The sequence below is a fragment of the Littorina saxatilis genome, linkage group LG7, assembly GCF_037325665.1.
Source record: "Littorina saxatilis isolate snail1 linkage group LG7, US_GU_Lsax_2.0, whole genome shotgun sequence".
NCBI lineage: Eukaryota > Metazoa > Mollusca > Gastropoda > Littorinimorpha > Littorinidae > Littorina > Littorina saxatilis.
The window spans coordinates 33,076,295-33,095,287 of NC_090251.1; the positions used below are offsets into that span (position 1 = coordinate 33,076,295).

Genomic DNA, 18,993 nt, shown 5'->3' on the forward strand with positions numbered 1-18,993 from the left:
AACTCACAGAATGAAACTGAACGCAATGCAACGCAGCAAGACCGTATACTCGTAGCATCGTCAGTCCACCGCTCATGGCAAAGGCAGTGAAATTGACAAGAAGAGCGGGGTAGTAGTTGCGCTGAGAAGGATAGCACGCTTTTCTGTACCTCTCTTCGTTTTAACTTTCTGAGCGTGTTTTCAATCCAAACATATCATATCTATATGTTTTTGGAATCTGGAACCGACAAGGAATAAGATGAAAGTGTTTTTAAATTGATTTCGAAAATTTAATTTTGATCATAATTTTTATATTTTTAATTTTCAGAGTTTGTTTTTAATCCAAATATAACATATTTATATGTTTTTGGAATCAGAAAATGATGGAGAATAAGATGAACGTAAATTTGGATCGTTTTATAAAAAAAAATTTGTTTACAATTTTCAGATTTTTAATGACCAAAGTCATTAATTAATTTTTAAGCCACCAAGCTGAAATGCAATACCGAAGTCCGGGCTTCGTCGGAGATTACTTGACCAAAATTTCAACCAATTTGGTTGAAAAATGAGAGCGTGACAGTGCCGCCTCAACTTTCACGAAAAGCTGAATATGACGTCATCAAAGCTATTTATCAAAAAAATGAAAAACACGTCTGAGGATATCATACCCAAGAACTCTCATGTCAAATTTCATAAAGATCGGTCCAGTAGTTTAGTCTGAATCGCTCTACACACACACACAGACAGACACACACACACACACACACATACACCACGACCCTCGTCTCGATTCCCCCCTCTATGTTAAAACATTTAGTCAAAACTTGACTAAATGTAAAAAGTGCTTATCTCATACCAGTCGGACTCTTGTCTATGATTCATTGCAAATAACGGACCTGCGGTCCAACTACGAACAAGAAGTTTAGCAGGCAGACGGAACACGCCAATGTAAAGTACCGCTCCCCTTTTGCCTAAGTAAGCCTTTGTTGACCTTTATTTTCATGTTGTGCTTTGCACACCACTTCAAATGTATGTAAATAATCCACTATCGGACTCGGCTGTTTCTTCCTGGTTGCGACCAGACGGAACGCCAAGTAAAAGTCAGGGTGACAAAGGCGTACCTGGAATTCAGATTGAGCTTGTCCCGCCCCGCCGGCTACAAACTCCTCCCCCACCCCACCCCCCAACACCCCCCAGCCACACCTAACGAACAAAAACGAAGAAACACAGCTCCGGACAAACAAACATAGATACACATAGTGTGTTTGTCTGTCTAGCTGTTTCTGTCTGTCTTTATTGTCTGTCTGTCTGTCTGTCACAGTCTGTCTGTCTGTTTGTCATTGCTAAGTTTGGTGTGTCAGACTGTCTGTATGTCTTCTGTATACATGTATGTATATGTGTGTCTAACTGTATCTGTGTGTGTGTGTGTGTGTGTGTGTGTGTGTGTGTGTGTGTGTGTGTGTGTGTGTGTGTGTGTCAGTGTGTGTGTGTATGCGTGCGTGTGTGTGTGTATGTGTGTGTGTGTGTGTGTGTGTGCGTGTGTGTGTGTGTGTGTGTGTGTGTGCGTGTGTTTTCATTTTGTCACAAAAGAAAAATGCTGAATTTGGTCAATAAGGTGTCTTTTGTCAAATAGATTTGGTCATACTTCCCGAAGTAGAAAATGATTCACTAACTCATGTCACGCACACATTCAAATCAGATACAAATAATAACCAGGTGTTACGGAAAGCCGAGGTTTCTATCATTCATCTATTCAACTAAGGCTTTTGAATTTGTACAATGAATCCACTTTGCGTTTAGCGTCATACTGAATCGAAACGTGTGCACTGGTTTTCCCTTATTTTTATTAACTGATAGGTTTTGAATTGCTTAATAAACCGCTGTCAGCTGGATCGATGAAATCGTGGCCCCATTACTCACTAACGATATTCAGCTGTTCGAACTGTGTCTGCATATAGAGTGACGGTTGCGTCAGCCCTGCTGTATCAGTTTTTCTATCCTGATATTGGCGTTTTTTGGTTTCATTTTTCATTTTCATTATGTGCGTGCGTGCGTGCGTGCGTGCGTGCGTACGTGCGTCAGTGTGTGTGCAAGTGTGTGTGTGTATGTGTGCGCACGCGTATGTGTGTGTGTTTTAATTTGTTCTTCGAACTGTTCTTGCCTGCTTGCTTGTTTGCTTGCTCGTCTGTTTGTGGAGGCAGAGATTTAATGATAAACGAATAGGGGGCTGGGGGAGAGTGTTGGGGGCACGGGCACCTCGGAGGAGGTCGAGAAGGGGGAAGAAGAAGTCAGGGCTCCCCACGGACGCCTCAGCTAGAGGGTCCCGGGACCCCCACTTTGAATTTTTAGAGGGTCCATGGACCCCCTACGCGGAGTGTTAGAGGGTCCCAAGAGTCCATGGCCCCCAAACCCCCTGTGTTTATATAACGCGTTGTTATCACGAATAGTGTGATATGAAGTGTCTTTTTTTATCAGAATATTCGAAGAGGACACTCTACCTTGTCAAATGGAACCCACACACTCTTTTGCATATCGTTCCGGCGTGAAATTGGCATTTGTGCTTCCACTCTAATTGACTGACGACTACAGTATGAAAAGAGTACCTACAGAACGCACGATAGCGGAAATGTAGTGCGTCCCGGGACCCACTCTTTACAGGTTTAGTGCGTCCCTGGACCCCCTCAATGAATTTCTGGTAGCCTACGTGATTTCGGCTACTAGTGCGTATAGGACACAGGGACGCGCACTTTGGGGAGCCCTGACTCAGTGAAGAGAGGTGGAGTCTCTGTTTCTGTTTCTGTGTTTGTACATGCCTCCCCGGGCCGGGCCGGCTTCGTGTCAGTGTCCGCGCGCGTGTCCTTGCCGTGTGTGTGGTGTGTGTGTGTGTGTGTGTGTGAGTGCGTGCGTGCGTGCGTGCGTGTGTATGAGTGTGTGTGTGTGTGTGTGTGCGTGTGTGCGTGTGCGTGTTTGTATGTGTATGTGTGGTGTGTGCGTGTGTGTTATGTGTGGTGTGTGCGTGCGTGTGTCCGTCTGTCTGAATTGCGTCTGTGTGAGTTAGCGAGCGTGTATGTTTCTGGCCATTAATCTCTCTGTTTCCTATCAAGTTAAGTGATCTGTTAAATGACTTTTACTTATAAGAGAAAAAAGTATTTTCATTGTCTTATTTTCAGATGCCAGAACACACACAAATCGTCACATACGACAAGCGGTTCCAGAGTACTACCTGGATGTTCTGGTTGTGACAGATTATTCCGTGTGGAAATCGTACGTATAGTTTGACAGTCTTACCCGAACGGAACTTGAAGAGTGTGGGAGAGAGAGGGGGGAGAGGGGGGTGGGGGTAGGAAGAGCCCGGAGAGAGAGAGTAGGCTACAAGAAAGAGAGACAGAGAGACACACAGAAAGACAGAGAGACAGGTGCAGTTTTTAACCCATGCCTACAGGCTGAATTTCAAGGGAACAAAATGTCGTCTGCTTATCTAAGTGGTCTTCTTGGAGGATTCCTTCAAATATGGCGATCGCGATAGCAGACGACACTTGGGACTTGAAGAAGATCAAGAAATCCTATCATGGCTTATCGTTTGCTCCCATGCAGGTGGTATGACAAAGCTAACCCGGAACAAGATGCCAAAACGAGGACAAACGAGGCATTGCGAAATATCCGTCAGTACTTCACTCTGGTGATAAAAGAGGTAAGCATTTGTAAACTGTGGGATTGTGTATTTCGGCGTCTGTGTGTTTTCATCTCTCTTTTGATTTGATAATATCGTGATCTAAACGCTTTGTACGCTCCGTAACGAGCTTTGTGTGTGTGTTTTCTCTCTCTCGCTTTTTGTAACTGTAGGAGAGAGAGGGGGGGGAGAAGGAGAGAGAGAGAGAGAGAGAGAGAGAGAGAGAGCCTACTAGAGGGAAGAAGGAGATAGAGAGAGGGGGGAGAGAAGGAGAGAGAGAGAGAGAGGGAGGGGGAGAGAAGGAGAGAGAGAGAGAGAGGGAGGGGGAGAGAAGGAGAGACAGAAGGGGAGAGGGAGAGAGGGAGACAGAGAGAGGAGAGAGAGAGAGAGAGAGAGAGAGAGAGAGAGAGAGAGAGAGAGAGGGGGGGGGGGAGACCCAATGGGTGATCCAATGTAACTGATAGATTACGAGTTTACAGTTCATTGCCTTACCAGTTTAAAAAATGTTTTTCTGCTTCTAGGTATCGGATCTCTACAGAAGCCTGAAAACTAAGTTCCGTGTGAAGTTTAATCCTGTTGGATTTTACATTGTGGAAAACCAGGTGACTATCTTTTTTGTGTGCATTTGTAAATTATGGTGCAGGCTCTATAAATAAATAAATAAATAAATAGATCAATCAATCAATCAATCAATCAATAATTACATAAATGAGTCCAGTATAGTTCCATTATATGTGTACGAATACACAATGCATTTGTTTGCTTTCAAGGACTGAAACAGAGAATACATATATACAGTGAAACCTCCAATAACAACCCTTCCTAATAACGACAAACCTGTTTTCCGACCTATTTTCTATGTATGGAATGTCAAGTGTATTTGCGGCCTATGTCTTCCTTTGAAACAGGACCAAGTTACTACATGGACAGTGAGGGGTGCTGACGAGCTTGTTAACGCATCACAAGCGTATTCAAACTTCCAGTCGTGGCTGAAGGACCAACAAACCCTCCCGTCTTACGACCATGCACTGCTCTTCACGGGGTTCGTTCTATATAGCTTTCTATCTTCATGTTTGGCTATTGAGGTACTGTGTGTGTGTGGTGAAGAGAGGTCGAAGGTGTACATGATGCATACGTGATGGTGCATGGATGCACAGTGAGTTGAGCGAGAGAGTGTTTGCAATGATGTCTGTGTGTGTATGTGTGTGTGTGTGTGTGTGTGTGTGTGTGTGTGTGTATGTGTCTGTGTGTTTGTGTGTCAGTGTACGGTGTGTGGGTATGTATATATATTTATATATATATATGTGTGTGTGTGTGTGTGTGTGTGTGTGTGTGTGTGTTTGGTTTGTTTGTATGGGCATGTTTTTGTTTTGTCACTGTCATGATATAAAAGAAGACGTACAACCAATGACGACAAAGACAAGTTAATCGTTGTTCAAAATGACGTACACCATTCCAATCAATTGATTGTGAATGATCTTGTTTTGTAATATCATATTGCAGCGAAAATCTGGACACATCCGATGGAGGAAACACTGCAGGTTTGTTGCAATCTTCCGTTGTTATTTCTTCTTCTTTGTTTCCTTTCCTGAACTGACGATACCTTCTTCCGATGTAAAGCATCTTGCATCTCACCGCAGATTTGTCCATGCTTTTATGTCAGAAAAGATCATCTTACCACTTGGATACATACACTGGAACCTCTCTTTTAAGAGCCTCGTTTTCAGACTTCCTCTTTTATTAGACTTTGCTTTTTCTGATTTCCTTTTCATAACCTCCGCAAATTAAACCTCATGTCAACTCCCTTCTTTTGAAGACCTTTTTTTTAATTAATTTTTTTAAATTTTGTAAAAAAATTTTTAAATTTTTTATTATTTTTTATTATATTATTTTTATTAATTTTTTTTATTATATTATATTTATTCTTTTATTTTTATTATATTATATTTATTCTTTTGAAGACCTGATGATTTTCTCGGATTTATTTGAGGTCTTGAAAGAGGGGTTCCACTATGGGACGCCACCACTGACTTTTTACACAGTACAATCTACCGGTAGATGAGAAATCTACAGGGTATCTGTGAACTTGATTGGTTGTCTTAACAATACCGGAATAAATTGGGCCAATGGGAGCCTGAGATACCCTGTAAATTTTTACCGAGCAGAAAGCTCCGTCATTGGCTAAGCGGGGGTGGGCGTTTACAAGGTGGTTAACGGAACATCCTACAAACAAATCGAATCCTCACACAGAAGGACAAACGTGTATCTGTACACGATTACGCATTTTAGTCTGAAGAAAGCAAATACGCCTAATTCTTGACACAGAACATGTTCAACCAAGCTCGGATAAAACGTGTTTGTGTCGTGCTTTTCAGGTTGGGGCTCAATTGGCACAGTATGCAACGCGAACATACCTAATTACTACAGCGTCTCTGTGGTGGAAGACAATGGCGCCTTTCAGAGTGTGTTCACTACCATGCACGAACTTGGACACAGGTAGTTTTCCACTTTATACTACTTTCTTTGTATTTGATTTAAACATTCACATTTGATTTTGTTTTGTCTAAAATAAAACGTCCCCACAATTAACTTTTTATGTGTGCATGAGTTTTGATTTATGATTTTGAAAAGTTAGCAGTTCATCATTTTGGGATTGTGTATGTTTTGTGCGCGAATTAAACGGGAAAATGCACTAATTGTGGTAACGGTAACAAAAAACGAATAGTCTTTCATGCAAAGAGTGGGAGGAGGGAGGGGGGGGAGGGCTCAAGATATGAACAGGCCAATTGTAGGGCCTCCACCCTTTCACATTTCTCTGCAGTGTGTTTCTCCTTGTTCAATTGACATTGTCTGTCCACTTCCTCAGAAGAAGTGTAAGGAGATGGGTGGTTCAATAAAAGAACCGGTCCAATATATAGGGATCCTGGCCTTCCTTACACACTCTTTTACGGTCAGTGTTTTCCCGCTATTCCATTATTCCGCGGTTCGGTTGTCCACCTCCTTTGAGGAGTGTATTTTCTTGAAACCAATCGTGGTTCAATAATAATAAAACAAACCCATAAAATACTCGATTACAATCTTTCCCCAGAAGAGTGCGAAGACTGGGAGCCTAAATTTAAGAACAGGGCCAACGAATGTGAGGGTCTCCTCTCTTTACACATAACTTCATCAGCAGTGTGTTTCCCATGACTCTGATGTCGGTCCACTTCCTGCCTTCAGGGGTACGGACAATGTTCTCAATTGGAAGAGTTCCTACAGTCATACGATTTGCAGCTCGTCATCTAAAAGTTCCAATCTTCTTCTTCTTCTTCTTCTTCTTCTTCTTCTTCTTCTTCGTACATGGGCTGAAACTCCCACGCTCACTCATGTTTTAGCACGAGTGGATTTTTACGTGTATGACCGTTTTTACCCCGCCATGCAGGCAGCATACGCCGATTTCGGGGGAGGCATGCAGGGTATTTTCGTGTTTCTATAACCCACCGAACTCTGACATGGATTACAGGATCTTTTCCGTGCGCACTTGGTCTTGTGCTTGCGTGTACACACGAAGGGGGTTAAGTCACTAGCAGGTCTGCACATAAGTTGACCTGGGAGATCGGAAAAATCCCCACTCTTAACCCACCAGGCGGCAGCGACCGGGATTCAAACTCACGACCTCCCGATTAGGAGGCCGTCGTCTTACCATCAAGCAACTGCGCCCGTCTTTCCAATCCGTGTTAATCTTAGCTTAAAAAAACCTATGAACTCACTTATTCATTGTGTTTTGCGTGTGCCATGGGTGAAATGATAGTCTTCTTATTGTCTCCTGTTGTTATTTTGTCTTGCTTCTTTAGTTTAAACGCAACACACGACGGCACCAACAACCGCTGCTCCGGGTCAGATCGTTACGTCATGGCAAGTGGAAGCCGAACCAATGACGTCACGGATGCAAATCAACGTAACGTTTGGTTCTTCTCACCCTGCTCTAGTGCACAGATTGACAGCTACGTCCAAAACACACTGAAAAACACGTCAGCCATTTTCTTCTTTCGATCGTTTTGTTTAGATTTCCTTTTGGTGATGTGTGTAAAATATATGTGACAGAGAGACTACCGTCGCCCTTCACAGCAGGCTCTGCAGAGTTGATGGCCTTTCGAGCTATTTATAGCTCACCGGCTAGACACCTGTGGATCGTAGAGTTCTGTTTGTGATGGGGTCTGGCGGCTTCTGTTTCTCTGTTTGTTTTGGTTTCCTTTGCGAAACCAAAACAGTTTTTATAGGGCTTAGAAATAAGCTCTAAAATACTCAATCCTGTTTGACTGGACTTCGCCTCCAAAGGTGATTGTTGTGTTTCGGCACTCGGTTACACATATAACGTTTTAATGCTGAAATGTTATTACACTTGACACTGAGATGATGATGATGATGATGATGATGATGATGATAATGATAATAATGATAATGCATGATGAATGATAATGCATGATGAATTATAATGATAATGGATGATGAATGATAATGGATGATGAATGATAATGATGATACTGATGATGGATGATGATGGATGAGGATGATAATGACGATGGATGATAATGATAATGGATGATAATGATGATGGATGATAATGATGGATGATATCGGATGATGAATGATAATGATAATAAATGATGAATGATAATGATGATGGATGATAATGATGATGGATGATGAATGATGATGGATGATGAATGATAATGGATGATAATGATAATGGATGATAATGATAATGATGATGGATGATAATGACGATGAATGATAATGGATAATGATAATGGATGATAATGATGATAATGATAATGCTAATGATGATAATGATGATGGATGATAATGATGATGGATGATAATGATAATGATAATGGATGATACTGATAATGATGATGGATGATAATGATGATGGATGATAATGATTAATAATGATGACTGATAAGAATAATGATGAATGATAATAATAATGATGATGGATGATAATGATGATGGAAGATAATGATAATAATCATGGACGATAATGATAATGATGATGGATGAGAATGATGATGGATGAGAATGATGATGGATGAGAATGATGATGGATGATAATGATGATGAATGATAATGATGATGGACGATAATGATGATGGATGATAATGATAATGATGATGGATGATAATAATAATAAAAATGATGGATGATAACGATAATGGATGATAATGATGATGGATGATAATGGATGATAATGATAATAATGATGCTGAATGATAATGATGATGGATGATAATGATGATGGAGGATAATGATGATGGATGATAATGATGGATGATAATGATGATGATTAATGATGATGATGGATGATGATGATGGATGATGATGATGGATGATAATGGATGATAATGATGATAACAATGATGATGGATGATGATGAATGATAATGATGGATGATGATAATGATGGGTGACGATGATAATGATGGATGATGATGATAATGATGGATGATGATGATAATGATGGATGATACTGATGGATGCTGAGAATGATGATGATGGATGGATGATGATAATGATGGATGGATGATGATAATGATGGATGGATGGTGATAATGATGGATGGATGATGGATGATGATAATGATGGATGGATGATGATAATGATGGATGGATGGATGATGGATGGATGATGATAATGATGGATGATACTGATGGATGATGATAGTGATGGATGGATGATGGATGGATGATGATAATGCTGGATGGATGATGATAATGCTGGATGGATGATGATAATGCTGGATGGATGATGATAATGATGGATGTATGATGATAATAATGGATGGATGATAATGATGGGTGATTATGATAATGATGGATGGATGATGATAACGATGGATGGACGATGATAACGATGGATGGATGATGATAACGATGGATGGATGATGGTAACGATGGATGGATGATGATAATGATGGATGGATGATGATAATAATATGGATGGATGATGATGGATGGATGATGATGGATGGATGATGATAATGATGGATGGATGATGGATGGATGATGATAATGATGGATGGATGATGATAATGATGGATGATGATAATGATGGATGATGATAATGATGGATGGATGATGATAATGATGGATGATGATAATGATGGATGGATGATGATAATGATGGATGATGATAATGATGGATGGATGATGATAATGATGGATGGATGATGATAATGATGGATGATGATAATGATAATGATGGATGGATGATGATAATGATGGATGGATGATGATAATGATGGATGGATGACAATAATGATGATGGATGATGATAATGAAGGTGGATGATGATGGTGGATGATGATGATGGATTGATGATGGATGATGATGATGATTAATGATGATGATGATGATGTGTGTGTGTGTGAGTGTGTGTGAGTGTGAGAGAGAGGTGAAAGAGAGAGAGAAAGAGAGAGAGAGAGAGAGAGAGAGAGAGAGAGAGAGAGAGAGAGAGAGTCTCTGAGTGTGAATATAAAAACTACAAATCGAGCAACGACATAAAAAAAACCACCTGTTTTTCAGCCAAGGTGCCGCGTGCTTGCAGACCGCTTTAACCCAGGTTGACGTGCCTGACGTCACAGGGGTCATTCCTGGTCAATTGATAGATGCGGACACCCAGTGTCAGCGCTTGTATGGGCCCAAGTCTGCCTTCAACTTTGTAAGTGTGTGTGTGTGTGTGCGTGTGTGTCTGTGTGTGTACCCGTGTGTGTGTATGTGTGTGTGTGTGCGTGTAAATGTGTATCCGTGTGTGTGTGTGTGTGTGTGTGTGTGTGTATGTGTGTGTGTGTTTCTGGCGTATGTATAATGGTATGTGTGGGCGTATTTTGTTGGGGGGAGGGAGGGGGGGGGGGGCGTTGTGCCAAAAGTTGATGCACAGTTTGTTTTTTTCGACTTTGTCCGTGATCGTAATGTTATGAATACCCAACCTTTGGAATCCGCAACAAACGGCTTTAAACGTTTTTTTCTTATTATTCTGTCACCCGCCGACCCCCCAACCTTGTCCATCCCCTCAAGAAAATGTCAAATTATCTCAGAATGTTTATCTTGCTTTTCAGGCATTTAAGAGAATATTTCACCTTTGAAATCTGTAACACACAACCTAATGTACGGTATTTTCCCTTCTTACCCCTCGCCCATTCAGGACACAGGTTATAACTTTCACCTTTCTCAGCTTAAAGATTTAAGACTTTTTAGGGCCTTGTACATGTATTCCCATATTATCTTTTTATATTTCATAATCCGTACATTTACCTATTTGTTGAGACTCATTCTCTTCTAAGACATGATTTTCTGATTCTGGGCGATGTTAAAAAAAAATGTGTAGAGGAGGAGGCGTGGCGGGGGCGGGGAGGGTACTGCATGTCTCGTCTTCTAGGACCTTCACAACCCCAACAATTGTGTGTGTGTGTGTGTGTGTGTGTGTGTGTGTGTTTGTGTGTGTGTGTGTGTGTGTGTGTGTGTGTGTGTGTGTGTGTGTGTGTGTGTGTGTGTGTGTGTGCTCTCCACTTCTAGGTAACCTTCGTGATCTAGACCTACAAAATCCCAACAAATGTGCGACATCGGTAAGACCTACAAGCACTCAAAAAACTTATTTTCAATCCGTTCTGTGTGTTTTACAGCTGGGTAACCTTAGCAACATTTGCTTACTGCTGTCCTGTCGCGACCCTACGGATGACAGGGGTCTTAGATACTGGAAGCGTCTTCCTGCCACGGGTACCACGTGCGGTGATGGACAGGTAGGTGTACGGCGAAACATCCAAGCAATGTCATCAGTTTTGGGGATGAAATTATCCAATAAAATAAAAATGTCCAAAAATGTGCATAACATCAGAACGAATGCGTGAAATGTTCTAGTTACAGAACCTGTTCAGTATCCTGAAAGTTTGAAAGCAGTTCACTAGGTCATTGCCGAAAGACAATGTTATTGTTGTGTAACCTTTTAAAATTGATTAAAAAAAACAACAACACCCTCCCGTTTTTGAACACTAACATGATTGACACTTCCATCAATCGGAATGACATAACACAAGAAGTACGCAATATAGCCATACACAATAAACTGTTTTGGATAGATAGTGGATAGGACTTTCTTTTCTTTAATTGGAACATAACCGTTTTTTTCGGTTGGATTTGGGGGGTACCCTCGTTTGAGCGGCAGTTTTGTGACCCCTATAAAACAAATTTTTAATCCGAAAAGTGTACGAGATAGCAAAGTTCTGTCTTGACACAGACATTTTAAATAAAATAGCACGGTATAAATGTTCTATATAGGTTACAACGCAATGTGGTTGTCAAATTCATCTCCTTTTCAGCCATTGAACAAAAGCTGAGTCTTTTACCTGCATCTGAAGATTGTGTATTATTTCAGTGGTGTGAAGTGGGACAGTGCGTAGGATCACCCACAGCCCCGTCTGTTCGTGAGTTTCACACATTTATACTTTTCTCTTTTTCCTCTCACTGAGTAATACAAGTTTAAAGATATGTTTGAAATGGAGATCTTTCAGATAGAAATATATATATAAATGCACTAATCTAAAACAAAACAAAAGTAATTGTGAATAATGATGAGACTGTATTTAATTTTTGCATACAAAAAAAGTTGGATGTCTTCCAAAGGGTTTTCACAGCAAAAATGTATTAACATTATTATGATTGTCTGGATGCCAGTGTAAGAATAAGCTGCCTTTGAAAATTAAGAAAGAAAATCGAGATGTAGATAAAGTAGTTGTTAGAGAAAGGTTTGTCAGTCGGAGAGATCATGTCCCGGCTTAATTTTTGTCACTTTTTGAAGATTACCTTCAACGATGCTTGAGAACATTGTCTATATCAGAGACATAGATATATTTTCCACTGAAATCCAAGATCCCTGTAACGCAGAGAACAAATATAAGGCAATATATATTCAAAATAAAAAGGAGGAATATTGATATAAAATGTATCACAGAAGGCAATGTTTTAGTCACATTCTAAAAATAAAAGGAAGGAAACCTCATCTTCAGAGTAGTATAGTCATCCTTCGTGTACACTACATTGGGGTGTGCACGTTAAAGATCCCACGATTGACAAAAGGGTCTTTCCTGGCAAAATTGTATAGGCATAGATAAAAATGTCCACCAAAATACCCGTGTGACTTGGAATAATAGGCCGTGAAAAGTAGGATATGCGCCGAAATGGCTGCGATCTGCTGGCCGATGTGAATGCGTGATGTATTGTGTAAAAAAATTCCATCTCACACGGCATAAATAAATCCCTGCGCCTTGAATATGTGCGCGATATAAATTGCATAAAATAAAAAATAAAATAAAAAATATAAAAAAATTTTAAAAATTCCCTGCGCTTAGAACTGTACCCACGGAATACGCGCGATATAAGCCTCATATTGATTGATTGATTGATCCAATGTCCATATAATACGGATGTGCTTGTGTTGTTTTGGTTGCAGCGTCTTGTTACCGGGATCAATCAAACACAATCAACCACAGAACTTGTGAAGAAATGACAAAAGTAGAACCAGACCTTTGTTACGACACAGATGTATACCAACAATGCTGTCAGTCTTGTGATAAATCTGACACTAGAGTACCAGGTTTGTGTTTTTGTGTGTGTGTGTGTGAATACAGGTGTGTGTCGGTTTGAGTGCATTTGTATCTGTACCTATGCAGGTTTATGTGCCCGTGTGTGTGTGTGTGTGTGTGTGTGTGTGTGTGTGTGTGTGTGTGCATGCATGCATATGTGTGTGTGTAAAAGAGAGAGAGAGAGAGTGTGCGTGTGTCTGCTGATATGTGCTCTGTGTTTCATCCTGTCTTTTCTTCAGCACATGTTACAGCTATGGCTATTACGGATAGTTTCGAGGTTGACCATGGGCAGCGCCATTTTGTTGTGAAATACGTCATCAGTGTGTGTACACAGGAAGTTGTTACATCCGTCACCCTATGGGAGGAGTGAAGGCAACATTGTTCATCAGTGGAAAGTTGTGAAATCCGTCATCCTATGGGAGGGTTGAAGGAAAAATTGGTCATAACTGAGTTTGTGTAACACAGGAAGTTGTGAAAGTTCAACAAAAACATCATAGGTCGAACTGTGCAGGGTCAACCGCAACAAACTCAAACCATTCATACTTTACTGTATTTGAGTGACTTATATACCGACATTTTTATTTCTTATTTTCAGCACAGGTGTAGGAAAAAATCATGAACCAAAATGTTATTTATTTTCTAATTTAACATTTGTTTTACAAATGTGACCATGGTCTTTCAAACATACAGTGACATTAAACATTGTTATGTTAAAAAAAAGAAAAAAGAAAAAAGCTTTTGTGCACAAATCAGAAAATACATTGTACATTTTACCTACAGGCCAAACCGTGAGTGTCTGTGGCAAAGCCCGACCCAGGAAATTGCACTGATTTTATTTTTAGATCAGTGGGAAATTGTCAAGAACAGGCGCTTGCATTTGGATGTGTCCAATGATAGTAGGTTTGGTTGTGATCAATCAGAATAATGTAGGAATAAAAATGTATGACAGTTTGGTATGATGACATGTAATTCACATATGCTGAAATATAATATTATACATCATGTAATATTATTATGGCTGTTGCCATGACCATGAAGCCCAACAAAGGTTTAATGTTATGTAATTCAAAATACCAAAATCAAGCACCTATTAATCTCGTCTATGCGCGTGAAGATTGAGGCCTTCGTAAACGTTCAACGTTGGCCAATAATGATTTTAACAATGTTGTGTCGTTTTTGGCTCACGAAGTGTAGCCTATGCGATCGTAACTTTGTCTGTCTGTGCGTTTTTGGCTCACGAAGTGTAGCCTATGCGATCGTAACTTTGTCTGTCTGTGCGTTTGTGCGTTTGTGCGTGTGTGTGTGCGTGTGTGTGTGTGTTTGTGCGTGTGTATGTCTGTGGTAGAAACTTTAACATTTCCGAGTCTATGTGTGAGTGGTTATCCAAGACTATGGATAAAGCTCGCATAAGATTACGTCACGGTCAAAAGTGTTTGACGTCAATTAATGCATCATGACGGCATTCCTCCCTGTAGTCTTTCTCTCTCGCGTGGTGTGTGTGGTCTCGGTCATTGTTATTTTGAGCGGGCCGAGACTATTTGGCAGTCGTGTCCCTGAAAGTAGGCTACATGCAGACAGACAGATCTAGATCTAGTGTCTCTCTTTCTTGCACAGTGTCACCTAAGCTTACTGTGTGTGTGGGTGTGTATGTGTGACGGAGTGATTGAGTTTGTGTTACTGTTTGTCTATTTCTTACGTGAGCCTTGAAGGCTTCGCCTCTTGTTTATTATGTTTTATTTTGTTGATCAATTGATAAATATGTCTTCCCAACATATTACAAATCAAACAGAAATAAAGTCTTAGAGAACTACAATAATTATTGTTGCCGTCAAAACCTTGCAAGGCCTCAACAACTGACAAAGCTGTGTGTGGAAGAATGTGGAAGTTACCGGTCGATCGATCGGCCCATGTCTGCCAGTAGCGGTTAGGTATAATAGCACTAAATTCACTGACGGAGCAATGAAGAGTTTGTGGTGTGGTGGTAAGACGTCCGGAAAGGCGTTCGGCTACGGCAAAAGCGGTCCGGGTTTGATTCCCAGCATGGGCGGATTATCTATTCTTTTGTTTTTGTGTGTGTTATATTCTTGTTTATTATTATTATTTATTATGAAAGTTTTAATGTTTTGTTTTACTCTAATTAATTATTTTAATGTTTAAAATAAATAAATAAATAAATAATTAATTAATATTTCTTAAATCCTAGGCCTGCGGCCAAGGGGGGGGGGGGAAGTATACCGGTACCATTTGAGAATCAGACCAAATGAGAATTGAACCATTTGAGAACATCCTTTTTTTTTCAATCACTACAACGAAGGCCTGCGGCCCGGGGGGGGGGGGGGTTTCACATGGTTTGTTTGTTTCAGACCCACACCCATATACACTGTCACATTTCACATTTAAACCATTTGTCGGCCCCCTGTCGATATTTATCGACTAAGTTCCTTGTTTTTTACCTTCCATTGATCTTTTTCGTTTTGCTTTGTGTTCCATCCCACCAGGATGCCCATACGGGGACAGATACCGTGGCTGCAGACATGAACTATGCAATCAGATTTCGTCGAATGGCAGGATCCAGAGTTATGAGTGCTGTGAAACGTGCAACTTTGATATGAGCACCTGGACGTGTATGGACGACTCTATTGTGGATGGTATGACATGTTCAAAAGCCGTGGAGAGATGGGGCTATCAGCAGTGCTACAACTCGACATTGGCCTTCTACTGCTGTGCCACTTGTGAAAGACTGCGGGATTCAACAAGAGGCCGAGGTAAGGGAAGCAATTACACATGCATATAGTTAAAGGGGTGGGGGAGTGGATGAATGGAGCCCGATGGGGGGGGGGGGGGGGGGGGGGGGGGGGGGAGGGAGGGTGTGTGAGAGGGTTTCAGCCTGTCATTATGTGGGCGAAGTGGATTACGTGAAGTATACTTCGCAAAGCTTGCTGCGTGAAGCTTTAGCACTCCATTTTTGGTAAATTAAATAAAATCTTTACCAGTTCTTCTGACTTGGTCAGGATTCCTGGTATTCTTTGTGTCTCAAGCTCCTGTTGAAACTGGTCTCAAACAAGTCTAACAGACTGATTCTGCCGAAAAATGTACACATTTTAATTAATTTCTAAAGAATTTGTCTTAGTCAGAGAAGATTAACAAAAATATACCATAAAGAAAGGAGTGATAAAATCCTGAGCAAAACATGTCCAGATTACAAGGCAAATAATAAACTTGTGATTATACTGATCATCTCAATTACAAAGGCATATCACATCTAGGGAAGCAGCATGCACACAAGGTTCCTGGCTTAAAACAACCATACATTTTCTTGTTTCTTAGATATCTGGACATGGTATTTGGGACATGTTTCCAAGTAACCCATGCTGTTTGGTTATTCATTCACAAAACCTCAACACAAATATTGAGGTTCTTCTGTTTTTGTTTTCAGTGTAATCAGTAAAAAGATATAATCATTAGATTGAAGTCAGCAGTTTTACCCCGGTGCAGAACTGAGATGGTGCCAAGCAGCATGTGCACCACTAACAGGTGTAAATGCAGACCTGGGAACCCCTGTTTTGCACTTGGAGTAATCGCAAGCAAACTTGGTGTATTTTCAGAAATATGAGCGTACTCCACACAGCATTTGAACATCCATGATTCAAACATGCTTCACACGCGTCCGTCGCACCGATAATTAAGTTTACCAATACGTTTCAAACAACTGCTTCTGTCAATGTTTACTGACAAAAACTGTAACCAAGTGTCAAAATACTGGATCGGCTTCGGGATGCACTTGTGAAGAATAGTAGTTAGGAATTTTTCTCGTCATATTTTATTTCCACTGACTGTACCGCTCGTATTCTAGACACATGCGTACAAAATACGGCAAAATAATGGGTTCCCAGCAGGGCCGGACTAGGCTAAGAGGAGGGGGGGGGGGGGGTTGCCAGTGGGGGTCAGGGGGCGAAGCCCCGTGAAGCTGATGGGTAGGTCATATTCTGAGATAGCAAAATGGTCGCTCCTTGCATGAAACGGCATAAAATAAACAATAATATAAAATGTTTTAAATAAGTGAGGTACATGTTTAGGCTAGGGGGGGGTTGCGCAACCCCCATAACCCCCCCGGTAGTCCGGCCCTGCCCAGGTCTGTAAATGTGCACATATTGGTTATATATGAAAGGGATTGTGTGAAGTTTGCAATTTGTTTCAAATTTCAGTTTTGTTCTACTTCAACCTATTCATATTGTTTTCTCTTTTTTATTCCACACAGGGTGTGAGTATGGCAACAGACTGCTCAATGGATGTCGAGCTCCTGCAGCAAACGACATTCGAGAAAACTGCGACACTGAAAACTGCTGTGATACGTGCCGGGCCCAGATCACAGATTCTGCAGGTTGCACCATAAGTCTGCACTCATTTCTTTTCTTTGTACTGGTTCTGCGACCGATCTTGGATTTTGGCTCTATTTTATAGCACCAATGTGTACATAATCTGTGTGTGTGTCAATGTGTGTGTGTGTGTGTGTGTGCGCGCATGTGTAAATGGGAGAGAGAGGGAGAATATGAGTGGCTGCAAAATTAGCTTCAAGTAAGAGTGTGAGTGTGTGTGTGTGTGAGAGAGAGAGAGGGAGAGTGCAAACAAGTAAATATAAATGTAGGTACATGTGATTTTTATGCCTTGTACATTCAAGTGTTTTTATATTCTCAACTCCATTTCACCTGTTTTTGTTTGTGTCGCACAAAGATAATCTTATCACTGGTTTTTACCTCTAAACAAGAAGGGCAAAGCCCATACGACTCACATGCTTGACCTTGACATGACCTTGACTTTCAGGGTCAAGGTCAAATAACTAAACCTAGCAATGACATCATACACTAAGAACTGCTTTACACATTTTTCCTACCAAAATACATGTGACCTTGACCCAAGGTCAAGGTCATCCAAGGTCATGCAACACAAAGCTGTTAATTCAAGACATAGGAAGTACAACGGTGCTTATTGGCTCTTTCTACCATGAGATATGGTCACTTTTAGTGGTTCACTACCTTATTTTGGTCACATTTCATAAGGGTCAAAGTGACCTTGACCTTGATCATATGTGACCAAATGTGTCTCATGATGAAAGCATAACATGTGCCCCACATAATTTTTAAGTTTGAAACAGTTATCTTCCATAGTTCAGGGTCAAGGTCACTTCAAAATATGTATACAATCCAACTTTGAAGAGCTCCTGTGACCTTGACCTTGAAGTAAGGTAAACCAAACTGGTATCAAAAGATGGGGCTTACTTTGCCCTATATATCATATATAGGTGAGGTATTGAATCTCAAAAACTTCAGAGAAAATGGGAAAAATGTGAAAAATAGCTGTTTTTTAGACAACATTTATGGCCCCTGCGACCTTGACCTTGAAGCAAGGTCAAGATGCTATGTATGTTTTTTGAGGCCTTGTCATCATACACCATCTTGCCAAATTTGGTACTGATAGACTGAATAGTGTCCAAGAAATATCCAACGTTAAAGTTTTCCGGCCGGACGGACGGACGACTCGGGTGAGTACATAGACTCACTTTTGCTTCGCATGTGAGTCAAAAATGCACAAGACCTCGCTGTGTTAGCAGGACCCTGTGTGTGCCTACTTGAATGCTCAAGTCTAGTAACCCTGTTCAAACTATTTTGCGAGATGTTGTGCTTCTGCTGTAGACAGGTCAAGACCCTATCAGGTTCAACAGTACAGTTCAT

The 18,993-nt window shown here is 40.8% G+C and overlaps 1 protein-coding gene across 1 annotated transcript in view; it reads left to right on the top strand.

Moving 5' to 3' along the window:
* LOC138971221 (A disintegrin and metalloproteinase with thrombospondin motifs 1-like) overlaps positions 1 to 18,254 on the top strand; it is a 20,158-nt gene extending 1,904 nt beyond the window's left edge. The window contains exons 2-14 of the mRNA XM_070343905.1: positions 3,150 to 3,243; positions 3,574 to 3,670; positions 4,171 to 4,251; positions 4,558 to 4,691; positions 5,153 to 5,190; positions 6,025 to 6,145; positions 7,483 to 7,659; positions 10,212 to 10,347; positions 11,309 to 11,425; positions 12,058 to 12,106; positions 13,132 to 13,275; positions 15,763 to 16,029; positions 17,523 to 18,254. Of these exons, the coding sequence (XP_070200006.1) occupies positions 3,150 to 3,243; positions 3,574 to 3,670; positions 4,171 to 4,251; positions 4,558 to 4,691; positions 5,153 to 5,190; positions 6,025 to 6,145; positions 7,483 to 7,659; positions 10,212 to 10,347; positions 11,309 to 11,425; positions 12,058 to 12,106; positions 13,132 to 13,275; positions 15,763 to 16,029; positions 17,523 to 17,725 (1,658 nt within the window). The 3' untranslated portion in view covers positions 17,726 to 18,254. The remainder of the gene's footprint in view (positions 1 to 3,149; positions 3,244 to 3,573; positions 3,671 to 4,170; positions 4,252 to 4,557; positions 4,692 to 5,152; positions 5,191 to 6,024; positions 6,146 to 7,482; positions 7,660 to 10,211; positions 10,348 to 11,308; positions 11,426 to 12,057; positions 12,107 to 13,131; positions 13,276 to 15,762; positions 16,030 to 17,522) is intronic.
* Positions 18,255 to 18,993: the final 739 nt, after the last annotated feature.